This window comes from Mucor mucedo (genome assembly GCF_025094135.1).
Source record: "Mucor mucedo strain NRRL 3635 chromosome Unknown EV154scaffold_8, whole genome shotgun sequence".
NCBI lineage: Eukaryota > Fungi > Mucoromycota > Mucoromycetes > Mucorales > Mucoraceae > Mucor > Mucor mucedo.
Genome location: NW_026252292.1, coordinates 148,257 through 166,152, shown reverse-complemented (window position 1 = coordinate 166,152; position 17,896 = coordinate 148,257). Strand labels below are relative to the sequence as shown.

The window sequence follows — 17,896 nt, the reverse complement described above, 5'->3', positions numbered from 1 at the left end:
TTTTAATTGTTTTTCCATATATCTTCAACTTCCCGCCATTCAATAAAAAAAAAGTAGTATAACATCCACACAAATCTTTCTGTCTACTAAAACTACGTCTCCATTATAAAAATGCATAAACCGTGTGGACTATCTACCGATCAATGACAATGGCCAACTATAACGTACAAAAAAAGTTGACTTTTTTTTTTTTCTAAAAACCTAGACCAGTAGCGTATTACAGAAGTTTGAGTGAGGTTCTCAGACAACACACCCCGACTTTTGGCAGCCTATAAATAATCACCTTTTTTTTTTTTTTTTTCTGTAGATCCTATTTATTTGTACTTTTTAAAAAAATGGCTGGTGACAAATTCGAGACTTTCAATTCCCAAAAACTGCAAATCCAAACTTGTGCTGAATTAAAACCTTTAATTCCTGAAGATAAACTCGTCTTCGGTAAAAACTTTACCGACCACATGATTACAATTGAATGGGATGCAGAGAGTGGATGGGATAAGCCCAATATCAAGCCTTACGGCAAGCTGGAATTGGAACCTAGCGCCGTTGTTTTTCATTATGGTTTTGAGGTATCATTTTTAGAAACAAGAAGTGCTGTTTTGTATGTGAATATTAATTACTTAATTTAGTGTTTTGAGGGTATGAAGGCATACAAAGATGCTCAAGGCCATGTCAGACTCTTTCGCCCTGAAATGAACATGGCACGTCTAAATAAATCCTCTTCACGATTGTGTATGCCAGTAAGTTATTTTGATTCACTGCATATTATATCTATCTGAAATGCTTAAGATAACTTGGCACACTTTAGACATTTGATCCCGAAGAGTTGATAAAAGTTATCACAGAGTTTTTGCGAATCGAAAATCGATGGATTTCTTCTAAACGTGGGTACTCCCTTTACTTGCGCCCAACCGTAATTGGAACTCAATCATCTCTTGGTGTCCGTGCGCCAAATAAAGTTCTCTTGTTTGTCATTGCTTCGCCAGTAGGGCCTTATTTTTCCACTGGTGTCAAAGCTGTAAGTTTACTCGCCTCCACTGAATATGTTCGGTCCTGGCCTAACGGTACTGGAGACTGCAAAATAGGTGGTAATTATGCACCTTGTGCTAGACCTCAACTAATTGCATCAAAGAAAGGATATCAACAGAACCTATGGCTTTTTGGTAATGATGACGAAGTCACCGAAGCCGGTACTATGAATTTTTTTATGCTATGGGAAAATCCTAATACAGGCCGTCGTGAATTGGTGACACCACCTTTGAATGGACTAATCCTCCCTGGTATTACGCGTGATAGTATTATACAGTTGGTAAGATCTTGGGAAGCTGAGACAGGTATTCATGTACGTGAAGGAAAAATTACAATGGCAGACATCATACATGCTGTAGATGACAATCGTATCTTGGAAATGTTTGGTACTGGAACAGCATGTATTGTCAGTCCGATCAAGAGTATCGGTTACAAAGGAAAAGATATTCAGATTCTACTTCGACGCTCTAAATCAAATTCCGAGGCTGGTCCTTTGACAATGAAAATCAACGCTGCTATCTTGGACATCCAATATGGAGTTGTGGAACACCATTTTTCTCGTGTAATTATTTAGAATATATCATATCGATCCGATTGTTCAAATAAATAAATGGCATGGTAAAAAGTAATAAGCTACATCAAATCTTGCATGAATTTTATGCAATGTTTAAAAGACCGAATCGACTTATGTAAATATCTTGGTCATGGGCAATCATATATTCATATATCAATCTTACGTGCTGAGTGCTATATAATAATGGTTTTGATAAACAGATCAAGGGGTGATATCATTATGCAAAAAATCGTGTTTTATTACAAGTTAGGTCGAACAATACAATATATTACTCGATGTAGCACTGGCCTTTGCACCTAAGAGGTTTAAAGAAAGATAGTCACCGGTTCATCTATTATCAGATCTTGATTTGTCCCAACTAAGTGCTTATGTGGCTCTATACCATAGTAGAGATAAACCATTTTATCAATTTGCAAAGGGCTATGTTTAAAAAGCACGTCACACGCTATATCATAAAGTTTCACCCCCTAGTTTCATGCCGCGTCTTTTCTTGGTTTTTCAAAAAAAAGTGAAATGGCAAGGTCGAAGCGTAATTCAGATAAAGCAATTGAATCTCAAGACAATAAGCGCATTTGCTTGGAGAACAATGCTGATCAAAAGACTCCATTAGTAGCTGAACAATCTAAGTCTGAAAAGGAAGCAGTATCTGCGGGTGAGATACAAAACCTTAACTATACCATCGAAGCATGTGCAAACAAAGCCATCTTCAAACCAGAGGAGAAGCCTGAATTGTTGACAAAAGAAGAGAATTATATAAATCTGTTAACTAAGGAAAATTTTAGCAGTAATGATTTATCCGATGAATTTGGTAGTTGTGACGAAACCAGTGATTACGATGAATACGAATACAGTGATTACGATGAACGTGAGACAGTTACAGAGCGCAAAAATAATTCCAGGGAACCATCAACTGACAGTGAAACTGATTTTTTATCGATCAATTCTGCAAGCTCTGGTAGCACACCAGCACCTGTTTTACCAGTTTATCACTCTTTTGGTGTGAGTTTACATAACCCTTATAAGGGTATGGACCTTACGACTGTAATCAAACCTCCATTCTCAATTCATTGGAAAAGGAATAATTTTACAAGTCAAACCGAAATTCCTCCTGTTAAAACTAGAATTGATGCAGCAGTATTCCATCAAAGAGAAGCTGATATGTTAGCTCTTTTGAATGGGCCATTTATTATTGCGGCGCGAAGCTTGAGTGCATCTGTCTGTTCAAATACACCATCGGTTCTCAAACGAGAGCAACAATAAAACGGTTTGTTTATCCTTAATTTTTCTTTACAAAAATTATTGGCAATAATACATTCAGTACTTTAAATTAAAAGCCTTATGATATTAAATGTGCACAATGTCCGTTGATTTTTTTTTTTTTTTTTTTTTTTTTTTGTTTAAGTCCTGATTTTATTTAAGATTCAATGAAATTCACACGTCTTAATGAGAGGTAAGCAGTGATAGTAAAATGATATTATGAGGGAGGAGTTAATATGCGAAGAAAAACAAAAGTTAAATAAAGAAAATTAAATGATAAGAAAATTGGCTGAGTTCACGTTGTGCTGGTTGATATAGATGTGAGCAATACCAGTGATAGTACAGACAATCTGATCCGGGTAAAAGGTGTTGAATCAAAAATAAAACTCCAGTAATTTTTCCAAATACCTTCAAGGATAGAGCCAAAAAGAAAAATTGGGGTAGTTTGAAGATGGAACATCTTACGACTGGGGAAATTGAACGTGAATATACTGGATAGGACCTCAGAAGGTTCAGGTAAATACAAGGCAGGTAATTGTGGATATAGGTATGTAAAGGATCGTTTACAAATCTGCCAAACACGCTGGCAGGAGACAAACATGTGCTCGGGGTAATGAGAACTTGCAGAACATAACGGGCAGAGGGAAGAGTCAGCTGGCAGTGGAAGATATTGATATAGCGCTAGTACGGATTTAGATTTAAAAAGAGACAATTGTTATTGAATATAACAATTGTAATAGCGAGCACCAGACTTTTAGTTGTCAACTTAGTTTTATCATTTATTAAGAATATTTCTGAAGTGATCTTAGACGATAAAATATATGGATAAGACAAATAAATGTATATCGGTAATAATACAGTGAGAGATGAGAAGAGAATATAGTTCTAACATGTACAAGAGTAAAGAGTTTACGACGGGTTTATGTAAGAAAATGTAGTGATTGTATAAATTACAATGGACAACAAACAGCGACCGAAAGCGGAGGAAATACTACTTAGCATCGATTACAAGATAAATCCAAATTTTGGTGAAGACAAATGTAAAGAATATTTATTTACAAGAAAAAAAAGAAGAGTATTTATAAGAAAGATCCTAACCTGTGTAACAACAAGCCTATTATTATTGGCTGCAGCAATATCTATGCATGGTGAGGGTCGTATTAACCTTATTATGCAGAATTTAAAAACAAACACTTTTGGTACGAAAGTTCAACCGACTACGCCAAAAAGCCTTCCAAGTAAAACCGGTGTAAAGACTGACAGACGTGACTCGCTGAGGAGAGCGGTGAACCGTCCCGGAAGGACTTGGTGGAAATTTGATTGATTAATAAAGTATATCGAAAAAAGTCAGTTAATGGTTCATCCTTAATCGACCTGAACAAGTGACTGTTGGGTGTCAATAGTCGTAGAACAAACGGAGACAGTTAGGCTAAATCGAGCAGAAGATTTTGATGAAAGCGAGATCCGAGAATAAATATTTTTTTCTCTGGATCATGATGAGCACGCCGAATTAAATGGGAGTGAGTACTATCGAAAGTGTAAAAGTGTTTTACTTAAATCTTATTGTATACTTTGGTTTTTAAAGGACATTGATCACTGGATGTAGACCAGATATCGTTAATTGGAACCTCTAAAACCACCGCTATTGGTAATTGAAATTCTAGATGATTATGTGGAGCAGGAAGAGTATTGATGCAGCTGGTGATAGAGCGTATCGGTGAGTATAGATTTAATTTTGAGGCAACTTGGGAACGTAATTGATTTGAAAATAAAACATAATTGGAATGTAGCACAAGGGGAGACGAAGTTGATGAGGACAGGCCTTCCTTTGAGTTTTGTTCCAATGTTCAGTCAAAGGGCGCCGGCCTTAAATGTTCGGGTGGCTTGGGCCACGTGACTGTCAATAATTAACAAAGAATATATTATAATTGTTAAAGTTTTTTGTCCAAAATTTGACTTGTTTCCTAAAGTCTGGCGCACCGGTCTTTACGGCTGTCGGCCGCGAACTCGAGGTGCACATGTCTTTAAATTCGGGTTTTTATTATATGATGAATTGCAATTTCATGTCTTACACTTTATTGTGATGGGGAATTAACAAAATGCAGCCTTCCTTCTGACCTTTTAAAAATCTTTTTTTAAATAAACAAATAAATCATCCTGACATAATCCAACTCTGTATTTAACACTTATTCACACATTTGATTAAGTACTGATCACAGCTTAGTGATCAGAAGTATGTAAGAAATATAATTTTAGGCCAAACTCTGTACAACTTTTTTATAGATATAACCATTCCATAAAACTACAATTCAACTATAAAGATCATGTTTCATTTACTGCTACATTTTAAATTAGCTGAAAAAAAAAAAATTCTAAGGACAAAAAGACCAACTGAAGAAAAAAAGAGAGGTAACACTATGTACGGTGCTCGATCAAAGCTCGCCTAATTACATAAAACCTGGCCCATGCTCGACTGAAGAAAATACCTGTCAAAATCCTGTCGCAAGCTGCAACCATAATCATAAAGCTTGAACGCTAGAAGGATTAATGTGCTGATATGATTTCTTGATAAGTTATGGTATTAGTGTTTGAAGTTCCTCCTCCTAGAACTTTCTGAATGTATGCACTGGTAAAAGCTTGATTGAAGGGGTCGGGGACAGATTTTTTTTTTTTTCTGATGGACAAAGTGTTACAAAATGAGAAGCCGACAATTCGGCAATGCGTATTTATTGTTTTTCGAATTAGCATCAAAAATTTATCTTTCGCTGGCCGAACTAACAACAGACGTACTTCTAGGCCAATTTTTATGTCGACACGCTTGTACTTTTGACCTAACTCTTGTTCAATGTGTGTTTTTTGGCAAGAATATATCCAGGGTAATTTTTTAAAACTTGACTTGCATGAGGTTCATTTAGATCATAGCAATTTTAAAAGACACAAAAGGAGCATGGGTTCATAGCTTTGTTTTTGCTAAACTCAATTTCTGACGATAGTGCCTCCAATTATACCGTAGTCTAACGACCTGTAAGCTTAGACTATAAGAAGGATCATCGAAAGCTGAACTCGAGTCTTCTGTATCGGCATTTTTTAGAGGAATATTTACTTTTTTGGTGTGGAGGACCTTCTTGACTTGTAGAGTCACGCTTATTGTTGATATTTTATTTTTATATGCATCATTAATATTTTGATTCCAATATATTTTGGTATTCTACTATTATCTTTTTTTTTTCATTTATTTTTATGCTGGTCATATTCTGCCATTGCTACACCTTTATTCCATTGAGAAACATACAGAATTTTTAGGCCGTTCCCAAGCTTTCGCCATGATCTTAAACTGAAGTGCGCCATTTCAATTATTCCATGAGTACAACTCACAACCGGTTCATGTCGTGTAACATGCGCTTCACTTTTTCCCAGAGAAAAGCATTTGTCATAATGTGTCATTAATCTTTCTGCCCCCCCTTCTTTTCTAAACAAAAACTTAAGTCTGTTTTAAAAATACAATGCAGTTCAAGCCTATTTTCAATAATACGAAATTATGTTTTCAATTGAAAAGAAATATCAGTCTAGCTTCTAAAGCCGATTCTATGGGGTTATCTTTTCATCGTGCCCCTGTGAAAAGCCTTTCCGGACTATATAAATATTCGGACCTAACCGCCGGTTTTCCATCTTCTCTTCATAGCCATCTTAGTATCAGATTATATTCAATGTCTCATACTCCTCGTGTACTAACAGGTAAATAAAAAGTGATTGATATACAGACCAGACTTGCTTACGACGGGCTCTATAATAGTCGGCACTGGCGCAGTGGGTGCCATTTATACCTGGAGACTTTCTAAATCGTGTAATGTCACAACCGTATGTCGTTCAAACTACGACATTGTCAACGAAAAGGGTTTTGAGATGGATTCTGCAAAGTTTGGTGTAGAGAATTTCAAACCTAACAATGGTAAGCAACGACATGACATTCAGTCCCTCCTCTTTTGATATAAACAACTCCCTCCTCCATTTAGTTGTTCGAACTGTTTCTGAAGGTGTTACTTCTGAACCTTTTGATTATATCTTGGTTACACTCAAGGCTTTACCTGATGTCTATGACGTTGCAGAAATTATCGCTCCTGCAGTGACAGAAAATACAACCATTGTCTTGATTCAAAATGGCCTTGGTGTTGAAGAACCCATCACCAATCGTTTCCCTAACAATCCCATTGTTTCAATCGTAGCTTACATTGGCACTTCTCAAAATGACCCTGGAAAGATTACGATGGTTGGCCGTGAATCTTTACTCATTGGTAAATATCTTTCCGCCAAAACTGATTCTGATAAGCAACGCGCTGCTTTTATTGAGCTTTTGAAGAAGGGTGATGTGGAGGTTCAAGTAGTGGAAGACGTAGAGTGTGTTCGCTGGCAAAAGTTGTTCTGGTAAAGAGAGAGTATGGAGTTGTAGAAGGGAGCCACTGAAACCATTGTTTAATAATAGGAATGCCGCTTTCTCACCTGTTTGCACCTTATCAGGCTTAAATACAACAGAGGTTTTAGCCAACGAAGAAGCCATGAAGGCTGTCACAAGCGTCATGGGAGAAGTTATTGATGCTGCCAATGCTTGTGGATATAAATTTGACCGCGAAGAACAAATGACCAATATGATCAACAGAACAAAAGCTACTGCCACAAACTACAAGCCTTCCATGTAAAAACCATAAGAATGCATACCAATTCCCCTCTACTCACCTTATATTTATAGGCAATTGGATAAAGAGCGTGGTTCTCCTATGGAAGTTGAAGTGATTCTCGGTACTCCTTTAAAAAGAGGACAGGCGAAGGGTTTGGCGCTTCCCCACTTAGAGTTAACTTATGCCCTTTGCAGTGCTGCAAATGCCTCCTCTGCTATTCGTAGCAAAAAAGCTACCCTTTAAATAGAACAATAGAAAATATTTATTTTAAAAACATTAAACTTCGCATGTCAAATGAACGGAGGGTTATGGTTTGCACAAAATGGGAACAAGAGAGGCGTTTATTATATAATTTATTTCAACATGGCCAAAAAGACATTTTAATTCATTAGGCAACAACGGGTCTGCGTTTCCATTGACCCTGTTCATCATTGAAATAATACCATGTGTCTGCCGTTACTTTGTGGCTACGCAAGTAACCTAATAATTCATTCACCCCATAGATTTCATCTTGTAATAATTGATCCTGTTTTACATCAGATACGATATTTTTCTTAGTGACAGTCGGTAAGTCTATTTGAGGAATCTTTGTCTCCAAGGCAGGAGAGAGGAACAAGGGTATGGAGAATCGATCAGTGTGATTTTTGGATGGCTTATTGACCACCCTGTGCGTTGTAGCCACAAAAGTCTGTTTGGTTAAACGTTCGAAGATCTCTCCAATGTTTACAACAAACGTATTTGGAATCGGAATGGCATCCAACCATTCACCTTGTTGTGTTTGAACCTGAAGTCCACCAATTTCGTCTTGTAAGAGCAACGCCAAAAAACCTGTATCCTTGTGTGGACCTACGCCTAGGCCATGGTCTAAAGGTTTATCAATTGGATTATTGAGTGATGGGTAACGAAGCAGTTTACATCTTACGCCATAATCATGACCGAATAAGGACATAAACTCCTCCTGATCAAACTCGAGAACTTGGGCCATGGCTCGAATAATAATTAGACCTACTTGTGTCATGGCTTCCATTAATTCAGTAACATTTTCTTTAAATCCTTCCACTTGTCTGGGCCATTGGTTAGGACCTCTAAGGTGTGCATACACTGGGTTATTTTCAATGGGTAAAACAGGGTACTCTCTTCCTAAATCCACTTGTTCACGATTATCTTGTTTATAATCGGTGGTTTCCGCATCTGAACACGAAAAAATTAAGTAAAATTAACATCATAATATTATAGCCACAAAATATCCCTTACTTAATCTCGAATACCCTCTAAAATGAGGCGAGTTTTTTAATTCGATTTCAAGTTTTTCTTCCACAGGCAGTTTAAAGAATGATTTGATTGTTTCAAAAGATTTCTGTTGAAGTTCAAGCGGAACACCGTGATTTTGAACATAGAAAAACCCAACCTCACTCATAGCATCGTAAAGTTCCTTTAAAAATTCTTTGGAGGAGGACGAATTTGGCAGGTCCGGTTGATATTTTGATAAATCAAGTATAGGAATTGTAATTGTCATTTTTTTTTTTTTTTTTTTTTTTTTTGCAAGATGATAGAGAGAGGCCTGTGAGAAAAAAAAAAAAAACGTTATTAATAAAATCCACAAACAAAATTGCTATTTTTTTGTTAATCTTGCGCAATCCAGATCAAGCTAAATTATTGGGTTACTTGCTAAATTATGCACTCAGAATAAAATATGTATATTTGCATGATCATCCTTTTGATTGGCAAATTTGTACTGAAAAATAGGTAACTTACGACTAACAAGCTATTGTCGTGATCAAAACAGACGCTTTTTTTCTCACGAAGGTTATTTTTTTCAGTGCAACTATCTCACTTGACCCAATAAAGGAACTCCATGTTTGTTATTGTAAGTATAATAGAGATAGATTTTTTTTTCTACATAAATCACTCGTCCTGCTATCATTAGACATTGACAGGTATGCATGCATGTACATGTAAATACTTCAATTATGTAACACAATACATTCTAACGTCGATATTAAATTAGATGTAATCAGGGTTATAAAACATTAAACGGAGGAGAGGTGGGTTACATAAGCTCAATTCCAGGAAAGCCATCAATGATCAGCTTAATGCGTACATATCAGCGTACCACCAAATACAGGCTGGCCCTCGATGGTAGGAGATCTATGGCGGTTTTTTTTTGTAGGTAAAGGCAAGCATTTCCTGCATACAAAGGAAAAGGTATCTGGCTAGTTTTTTTTTTTAAAAATTTTATTACAGAAAAGCAAAAATATAGATTTGCTGATGAAATATCGTTCTATTCACAAAAAGACATAAAAGTGAAAAGCTTTTATGTTTATAAAAGTGATAATTTAACGGAACTGTTACGAGAATAAGTCAATACCATGGTTAACATTAAATGATTTTCATTTTTTTTTACCTTGTTGAAACCAATATCACTGGCATATTCACGGAAACATTGACGACAGATGTTGAGGTTGTACTTGCGGATGAGACCGGCACGATGACAACAGACTCTACTGTAAACAAAAGAAGCATGTTAATAGTATGCTCTTAATACAACATATATGTAATTCCTTTTTTTTTTTTTTTTTTTTGAAAATGCCTAAAGAACCATGCCAAATCCTATTTTTTCAATAACCAAAATTTGTACCCAACAAGCGCCTTCCTTCGACACTGTCTAGGGTCCCAAATGCTTCATCATCGCTAACAAATTTGAATTTTCGAAAATTGGCATGTTTTTTCGGGTGGCTTATACTTTTAGCATTTCAAAAAAAAAAATATCGCATCCAGTGTATAAAAGTATTGATGTCGAAAAGGCTTTTTTCCTTGTAAAAAAATTGACGAGAATAGTATACATACCAGGCACGAGAGCCTTTACCGAAGGTCTTGGGGTGAGAGTTCCAAACGTTAGCGTGGGCCATGATGTATTTCTAAAAAGTGCGAAAAAAAAAGAGGAAGAGCTACTCATCAGCTCAATCAGCTTCTTTAAAAAAAATCAGATTTCAAACCACGCTCTGAATGTTTTTTTTGTGTGTGCACATTGAAAGTGACGTGAGTGTTCATTTATGATTGGCTAAAAATGAAATTATGTAGGTGTGTGTACATTTATAAAACTACTTCTTTATTTCTATATCACTTCCTTTATAAGAATACGGTCATGATCTCGGTCCGTTTACTTTTACAAGTATTATTCGCGTTCAGTTGCGCTTGCGTAGCTCTGGCTTTCCCTACTCAATTTGAAAACACCAAAGTCATTCGTACCATCGATGTCACGACCGCCATTGCTCGCGAAGATGTAGGTATCAGAGCAAAGAATATCGATAGCGTGCCTGCTTCAGAATACTACTTTTATGTGCCCATTGTCATTTCCAAGAACGCTGCTTCTATCTCTGCTTTCTTGAGAAAGCAAAAGACTGAACTCCAAGTTGTTTTAGAAGATGAAGATGCTGCAAAGTAAAAAAAAAAAAAAAAAATAGATGACAGTTTTAATTTTTATACATATATTAACAAAGCGCATACACGTTTTTTTATTTTTATTTTTCTGCAGTCAAATGTACGTTTACAAGGTCATCTTAAATGAACCTGTCCAACCCCAACAAGATGTTCTTCTTGGTCTTAAAATTGCATATACCCACACGATTAAGCCTATGCCAACCAAGTTACCTCAAGTTGCCCGTCAACATACCATTTTTGCCTTCAACTCTTACTTACTTTCTCCTTACCAAACCATCGAAACAAAGACTACGCTCCAGTAAAAGAATAAGAATGAACCTTGTATCATATTATTCATTGACTAATTATATTGTATGTGATAGAACGCCTAGTAAGAATATCGTCAGTCATTCCGGCGCTGCTGGAAAGAGTGCTGGAAATGGAAACAAGGTTGTTTATGGACCTTATGAAAATGTAGCACCTCTTTCTTTTGATATTGCTACCTGTCATTTTGAAAACAGCAAGCCATTGATTACGATCACCACCCTTGAGCGTGATATCGAAATTTCTCATTGGGGAAATAACTTGGCTGTTGAAGAGCATTATGCTTTGCGTAATGATGGTGCCGGGTAAAAAAAAGAAAATATGTACTTTGTTGCTTCATGTATACTAAAATTTTACACTTAGTCTCGACAAGGATTTCAATCGTGTACAATATCAAGCCACTGCTCATATTCACGACCAAACCAATGTATTAAAGAGTCTTACATTTGACTTACCTGCTCTTGCTCGTGATCCTTATTTCCGTGATGAAGTCGGTAATGTATCCACTTCTCACTTTAGAGTCGAAAAGGAAAAATCTGTTTTAGAACTCACACCTCGTTATCCCCTCTTTGGTGGTTGGAATTACACTTGGTATTATGGTTACAATACTGATCTTGGTCAATATGTTCACAAGGCAAAATCTGGTAAATATGTATTAAACATCAACTTTGTTGAGAATGTCAAGGATATGACTGTCGATAAGGCAATCGTTCGCGTTGTTTTACCTGAAGGAGCCACGTAAGTTTTAGTTGGATACTGTGATAAAATAAAGACTAATAAATCAATCTCGCAGTAACGCCAAAGTCAACACCCCTTTTGCCATTGACCAAGAGTTAATCACCAAACACTTTACATATTTCGATTCTACCGGACGTTTAATGGTTGTATTAGAAAAGGACAATGTTGTGAGAGAGCATGAATTACCTATCCAAATCGAATACGAGTATTCTAGCTTCCGTCTTTTGCAAAAGCCTATTGTTGCTTCTGCTGCCATCTTTTTATTGTTCCTTGTCAGTATTGGACTTAACAAGTTATCTTTTACAATCGGAAAAGAGGTAAGATTTGCGTTATTCGCTTGTTACTAAGGAGAAAGTTAACATTGTGATTTATTAGGCCAAGTTAAGCAAGAAAATGCAATAAACAAATTCGAAATGCCCAAAATAAAAAATAAAATTCTTTGATGTATGTGTGTAACATTGTATTTACAATAAAAACAACAGAAAAATAGACATTGTGCTGATAACAGGAGTAGCAGAGCAATTTAAGAATTTGGACTATAAGTGAGTACATGTTGCTAGAAATTTCTAGCCTTAAAATGATTAGCAAAATATCTCATTATAGGCATCACGTAATTTCCTTAAAAGTCTTTTGCGAAATGCATCCGATGCAGTGCCTTTCAACTAGTAAAATAAAACTCAGTTTACGCAGACAGTGTTGAAACCTCGTCCATAAAGACGCGTAAACATCAGGATTGGACGAGCTTCCAATTGTATCGTATTTGTCACCCTTATTTCGGTGAGTGCGTTCTGGAAGGTACCAACTCTTTCAGATAAACTTTTTTTTTTTTGTGGATAATCAGAGAACTTTGCCAAGTAGAAGCTGTGAAAATTTTCTAGTGCCTTGTAAACGCATTTCTAAGTTCTTTACTCGTTTCTGATAGTATATAGGTGATCTTTTTGATGTTGATTCCAAAGTTATTCGACTTGAATCCAGGCTCTTACGCTAAGTATGTTACTCTCCTCTTTTATAGGACTGTTTAGTGTTTAATTTATACATGATGCTGAGGAATGTTTTTTTTTTAACTTTAAGCGGGCTGGTTCGTTTTTGTTAAAGGTTTTTCATCAGTAGATCCAAATGAACAAAAAGCTCAAGGGGGGAAACCAGCCAATGGGGATAAAAACGACAGAAAACCCGTGACTGTTTATCACTCACAGCCTGGAATTTTTTTTTTTTTTTTGACTAATTTTTTTTTTTTCCTTTCGTCTTTATACATTAATAAATTAAAATGACAGACGTAGTCAAAATTGATGTCACCAAGTTGACACCTTTGTCACCCGAGGTCATCTCTAAGCAAGCCACCATCAATATTGGTAAAGAATGACAGCCAACTTTTTTTTTTTGTGTTTCCTTGGACGAAAATTGTGTTAAGCTTACGTATATATAAAATTTTTTTCTTCAATGTAGGTACTATTGGTCACGTAGCTCACGGTAAATCTACTGTTGTTAAGGCTATTTCTGGTGTCCAAGTAAATTATTTTCGGGGGGAAAAAGGGGTTTGAGTTGAAGCATGGAAGAAGTGAAAAGCTAATCTCGTGTTTTTATTGTTCCATTAGACAGTTCGTTTCAAGAATGAGATGGAGAGAAATATTACTATCAAGCTTGGTTATGCTAATGCAAAGATTTTCAAATGTGAAAACCACGAATGTCCCAGACCTGGCTGTTACAAGTCTTATGGTTCTTCCAAGGAAGATAATCCTTTATGTGAACGTCCTGGCTGCGGTGGCACCATGGAACTCGTTCGTCATATCAGTTTTGTTGGTAAGGGCGTGGCAATTTTTTATTTATTAAAGTGTGGGACATAGATTAACCCTGTTGTTATCCTAGATTGCCCTGGTCACGATATTCTCGTAAAGATTATGAATACAAATGCGAAAGATGGAAAAAATAGAAACTAACGATGTATAAAAAATATAGATGACTACTATGCTTTCCGGTGCAGCTGTTATGGACGCAGCTCTTTTATTAATTGCCGGTAACGAAAGCTGTCCTCAACCTCAAACATCTGAGCATCTTGCAGCCATTGAAATTATGAAGCTTCAACATGTTATTATTCTTCAAAACAAGGTTGATCTTGTAAAGAAGGAAGCAGCACATGAACAACATCAAGATATTCTTGCATTTGTCAAGGGTACTGTTGCTGATGGAGCACCTATTGTTCCTATTTCTGCTCAGCTTAAATACAACATTGATGCTGTCAACGAATATATCACCAAGAAGATTCCTGTTCCTATTCGTGATTTCTCTGCTGAACCTAGATTGATTGTGATTCGTTCTTTTGATATTAACAAACCTGGTGCTGATGTTGATCACCTCCAAGGTGGTGTTGCTGGTGGTTCCATCTTGAAGGGTGTCCTCAAGATTGGAGATAATATTGAAGTACGTCCTGGTGTCATTATTAAGGATTCAGAGGGTCGTATTCGTGCTCGTCCCATCTTATCCAAAATCTTGACCTTGGCTGCCGAGACAAACAAGTTAGAATTTGCTGTTCCCGGTGGTTTAATTGGTGTTGGTACTCAAATGGATCCCACCTTATGTCGTGGTGATCGTTTAGTTGGTCAAGTATTGGGTTATCCCGGTACATTACCTTCCATCTACACAGAACTTGAAATCTCTTACTTTTTGTTGCGTCGTTTATTGGGTGTCAAGACTGATGATAAGAAACAAGCAAAGGTTGCCAAGTTAACCAAGGGTGAATTACTCTTGGTCAACATTGGTTCTGTCTCCACTGGTGGTCGTGTTGTTGGTGTCAAGGCTGATCTTGCAAAGATCATTTTGACCGGTCCTACCTGTACTGAAGTTGGTGACAAGGTTGCCATTTCAAGAAAGATTGAAAGACATTGGCGGTAAGTTTTTTTTTTTTTTGTGTTTATGTAATAATCCGCAGTAGCTAATTCTGTTTTATTTTAGTCTTATTGGTTGGGGTAAGATCAAGCGTGGTACTGTTCTGGAAGCAGAAGCAAATTAAGATAGATTATCTTTTGAGCCAAAATAAATTAAAAAAAGTAATAATTGTATTGAAAAAAAAAACAAGATTATGTGCATTTTTATTAAAAAAGGAAGAAGAAAAAAAAAACAACTTTTTTTTGTAATTATTACTTGTGTCTGAAATATATATATGTAGAGGTTATTTTTTTTTTATACATATGTCATAATCTACTATTTTTTTTTTTTTTGAAGTGCGGTAGATTTCATTTTAGAACCAACTAGTTTTGCTTTGGCCATTACGATGTCCAGTTCCGCCTCCATAAGAGGGTGCGTATGATGGTTGTGATCCTCCACTACGATCTTGGTATCCTCCACCACCGCCAGCATTATTGCCATAACCTCCTCCTCCACCACCGTATCCTCCTCCACCGCCACCATAGCCTCCACCGCCATAGCCACCTCTGCTTGGAGCTCCTCCTCCGTAATCATTTCGTTGTCTGTAATCTCTGGAACCTCCACGTCCTCCACGACCACCTCTGGAACCACCTCTTCCGCCCGATGATTCACGTACTATGCTCTCAAGCCATGAGGGAACTTCTTGATTGGCTTCCTTTAAAAGTTCAACCAATTCACGTGCAATATTCTTATTGCCTCTATTGAAGAAGGCAGTAGCAACACCCACATTACCAGCACGACCCGTACGACCAATACGATGGACATAATCATCCACATCTGTAGGCAAATCATACGAGATGACATGAGTGACATTAGGAATATCTAAACCACGAGCAGCAACAGCAGTAGCTACCATGATGGGGGCTCTACCAGTACGGAAAGCTTCTAAGGCATTTTCACGCTCACGTTGAGTACGATCACCATGAATTGAGGTAGCAGGGAAGTTGTTGGACATTAAGAAATCACTTAATGCATCAGCCATACGCTTGGTTTCCACAAAGATCAAGGTTAAACCTTCGGTAGGATGAGAAGTCAAGATATCTAATAAGACAGAACGTTTATCTTCATCTTCAACATACTCGATCTTTTGTGTAATGTTCTCTGAGGTGGCACCGACACGACCTACAGCAAGATAGACATATTCCTTCAAGAAATCACGGGCCAACATTTGAATGTTTTTAGGGAAAGTAGCAGAGAACATGAGAGTTTGACGGTCTTGAACACCGGGCATATCTTCACCTTGTACAATACGACGAATTTGAGGTTCGAAACCCATATCCAACATACGATCAGCTTCATCCAAAATCAAGAAACGAACCTTTTTAAGAGAGACACGAGCACGTTCTATAAGATCAACAAGACGACCGGGAGTAGCAACCAGAATATCACAACCACGATCAATTTGACGTAATTGTTGACCGATATCAGCACCACCGTAGACAACACAGGGACGAACCCAAGATCTGTAAGAGAATTTCTTGGCTTCTTCAAAGATTTGAGAAGTCAATTCACGAGTAGGAGCAAGAATTAAGGCTTCAGGATAGGCCTTGTTGGGACGATAGACACCAGCTGCATCTTGTCTATCACCATCAGGACTAGGTGCAGGTCCCTGTTCAAACAAACTATGTAAAACTGGGAAAAGGAAACCACCCGTCTTACCAGAACCTATTTTTTGTAACGCCGTTTTAACACTATTTTATATTAATATCATCTAATGTTCTTACCTGTTTGAGCACAAGCCATGAGATCACGGTTGTTCATGACGATTGGAATAGAATACTTTTGAACGGGAGTAGGTGTAGTGTATCTTGCTAATTCGATGTTACTTAATAAGTGAGTATCAATAGGAGGAGAAGTAAACTATAAATTTTAAAAATCTGATTAATAATCGACGTAATGTAAATACACACTAGACTATATTCAATACCTCTTCAATAGCAGCAGGAACATCTCTACCAGAGGCTTCGACAGGAATATTATCATACTTGTCAAAGTTGATACCTGTATGGGTTGTCTCTTTATCTTCAGGTGTACCGAATAATTCCTTTTCAATATGAGGGTTACGAGGACCAACATGATGAACACCTTCCTTCCAGTAACCAGCGTTATTATCTCTTCTACCACCACCGCCACCAGGAGGTCCTCCACCACCTCGTCTACGATAACCACCATAAGAACCGCGTTCATCAAATTGAGAACGGTTACCTCCATAGCTAGAGTTGTTAGAGGAACGGCCACTCCATCCGCCACCTCTTCCACCACCACCACCAGCACCTCCATAGTCTGAATAGTTATCTCTCCATCTAGATTAAAAAAAGATGATGTTTAGATTAAAAAAAACACGAAAATTATGTGACTTTACCCAGGTCTAGGAGCAGGTTTGTCCCAACCATTGTTGTTGTTACCGGTGTTGACAGGTGCACCTTCTTGAGCAAAAGCTCTTCCACGGAGATGAGGAGGAATATAAGCTGCCTTTTGATAACCACCAGAGTTATTGTTGTTGACGCTCATATCAGCTATTAAAATATAACTAGTTGAATACCAGAGTCTGTCATTATTTTCACTGTAAATACTTTACCCATGCGCTGATTTAAGCCATGTGAATCATTATTACCATCACTCATAATATTAAAGAAAAAAAGAGAGAGAGAGAGGAGAATTTAAAGCTGATTATAAAAAAAAAAAAAAGTCAACAAACGCCGCAGCTTTTTTTTTTCTCTCAAATTGAAACCCCAGCATCTCCCCCCTCCATACATACGGGCACACATTCGTCTCAGAATAAAGCTGGTGTTCAAATATTTTAAAAAAAAAGCCCTTGAGACCACTTTTCATTTTTAAATTTTGTGCTGCATTATTTTTTTGATCTCCCATAATTCATTTGTTAAATTAAAAAAGTAAGGTTTACAAGAGAAAACGCCTGCATGCAAGCGTAATGAACTCTAATACAGAACTTTTTTTATTT

At 37.0% G+C, this 17,896-nt stretch overlaps 8 protein-coding genes across 8 annotated transcripts; 5 read left to right on the top strand and 3 right to left on the bottom strand.

Moving 5' to 3' along the window:
- Positions 1 to 149: 149 nt before the first annotated feature.
- Positions 150 to 1,600, top strand: EV154DRAFT_541789 (branched-chain amino acid aminotransferase; the record flags this gene model as incomplete). The annotated part of the gene is made up of 4 exons (XM_051604495.1): positions 150 to 164; positions 357 to 566; positions 627 to 737; positions 806 to 1,600. The coding sequence occupies 4 exons, from the start codon at positions 150 to 152 to the stop codon at positions 1,598 to 1,600; spliced, it is 1,131 nt and encodes a 376-aa protein (XP_051462273.1).
- A 215-nt stretch (positions 1,601 to 1,815) lies between these two features.
- EV154DRAFT_493962 (uncharacterized protein) lies at positions 1,816 to 2,950 on the top strand. Its single transcript, XM_051599852.1, has one exon. The coding sequence runs from the start codon at positions 2,114 to 2,116 to the stop codon at positions 2,858 to 2,860; it is 747 nt and encodes a 248-aa protein (XP_051462272.1). The 5' UTR covers positions 1,816 to 2,113; the 3' UTR covers positions 2,861 to 2,950.
- A 3,318-nt stretch (positions 2,951 to 6,268) lies between these two features.
- Positions 6,269 to 7,830, top strand: EV154DRAFT_493956 (2-dehydropantoate 2-reductase). The gene is made up of 5 exons (XM_051599851.1): positions 6,269 to 6,592; positions 6,651 to 6,806; positions 6,871 to 7,279; positions 7,338 to 7,547; positions 7,602 to 7,830. Exons 1-5 carry the CDS (start codon positions 6,361 to 6,363, stop codon positions 7,771 to 7,773), a joined length of 1,179 nt encoding a protein of 392 aa, XP_051462271.1. The 5' UTR covers positions 6,269 to 6,360; the 3' UTR covers positions 7,774 to 7,830.
- EV154DRAFT_435870 (uncharacterized protein) lies at positions 7,831 to 9,090 on the bottom strand. The gene is made up of 2 exons (XM_051596806.1): positions 8,785 to 9,090; positions 7,831 to 8,721 (listed from the first exon to the last, which is right to left on the bottom strand). Exons 1-2 carry the CDS (start codon positions 9,044 to 9,046, stop codon positions 7,919 to 7,921), a joined length of 1,065 nt encoding a protein of 354 aa, XP_051462270.1. The 5' UTR covers positions 9,047 to 9,090; the 3' UTR covers positions 7,831 to 7,918.
- A 776-nt stretch (positions 9,091 to 9,866) lies between these two features.
- On the bottom strand, positions 9,867 to 10,439 carry EV154DRAFT_558913 (40S ribosomal protein S29; the record flags this gene model as incomplete). The annotated part of the gene is made up of 3 exons (XM_051605515.1): positions 9,867 to 9,875; positions 9,935 to 10,034; positions 10,378 to 10,439. The coding sequence occupies 3 exons, from the start codon at positions 10,437 to 10,439 to the stop codon at positions 9,867 to 9,869; spliced, it is 171 nt and encodes a 56-aa protein (XP_051462269.1).
- Positions 10,440 to 10,675: 236 nt separating this feature from the next.
- Positions 10,676 to 12,414, top strand: EV154DRAFT_558912 (Ribophorin I; the record flags this gene model as incomplete). The annotated part of the gene is made up of 6 exons (XM_051605514.1): positions 10,676 to 10,971; positions 11,066 to 11,269; positions 11,334 to 11,579; positions 11,638 to 12,012; positions 12,068 to 12,329; positions 12,388 to 12,414. The coding sequence occupies 6 exons, from the start codon at positions 10,676 to 10,678 to the stop codon at positions 12,412 to 12,414; spliced, it is 1,410 nt and encodes a 469-aa protein (XP_051462268.1).
- An 850-nt stretch (positions 12,415 to 13,264) lies between these two features.
- EV154DRAFT_493949 (eukaryotic translation initiation factor 2 subunit 3) lies at positions 13,265 to 15,058 on the top strand. Its single transcript, XM_051599850.1, has 6 exons — positions 13,265 to 13,364; positions 13,459 to 13,520; positions 13,608 to 13,812; positions 13,879 to 13,901; positions 13,969 to 14,897; positions 14,962 to 15,058. The coding sequence occupies exons 1-6, from the start codon at positions 13,280 to 13,282 to the stop codon at positions 15,017 to 15,019; spliced, it is 1,362 nt and encodes a 453-aa protein (XP_051462267.1). The 5' UTR covers positions 13,265 to 13,279; the 3' UTR covers positions 15,020 to 15,058.
- On the bottom strand, positions 15,059 to 17,608 carry EV154DRAFT_598817 (P-loop containing nucleoside triphosphate hydrolase protein). Its single transcript, XM_051607074.1, has 5 exons — positions 17,513 to 17,608; positions 17,297 to 17,450; positions 16,862 to 17,237; positions 16,659 to 16,794; positions 15,059 to 16,599 (listed from the first exon to the last, which is right to left on the bottom strand). Exons 1-5 carry the CDS (start codon positions 17,556 to 17,558, stop codon positions 15,248 to 15,250), a joined length of 2,064 nt encoding a protein of 687 aa, XP_051462266.1. The 5' UTR covers positions 17,559 to 17,608; the 3' UTR covers positions 15,059 to 15,247.
- Between the last annotated feature and the right edge of the window lie 288 nt (positions 17,609 to 17,896).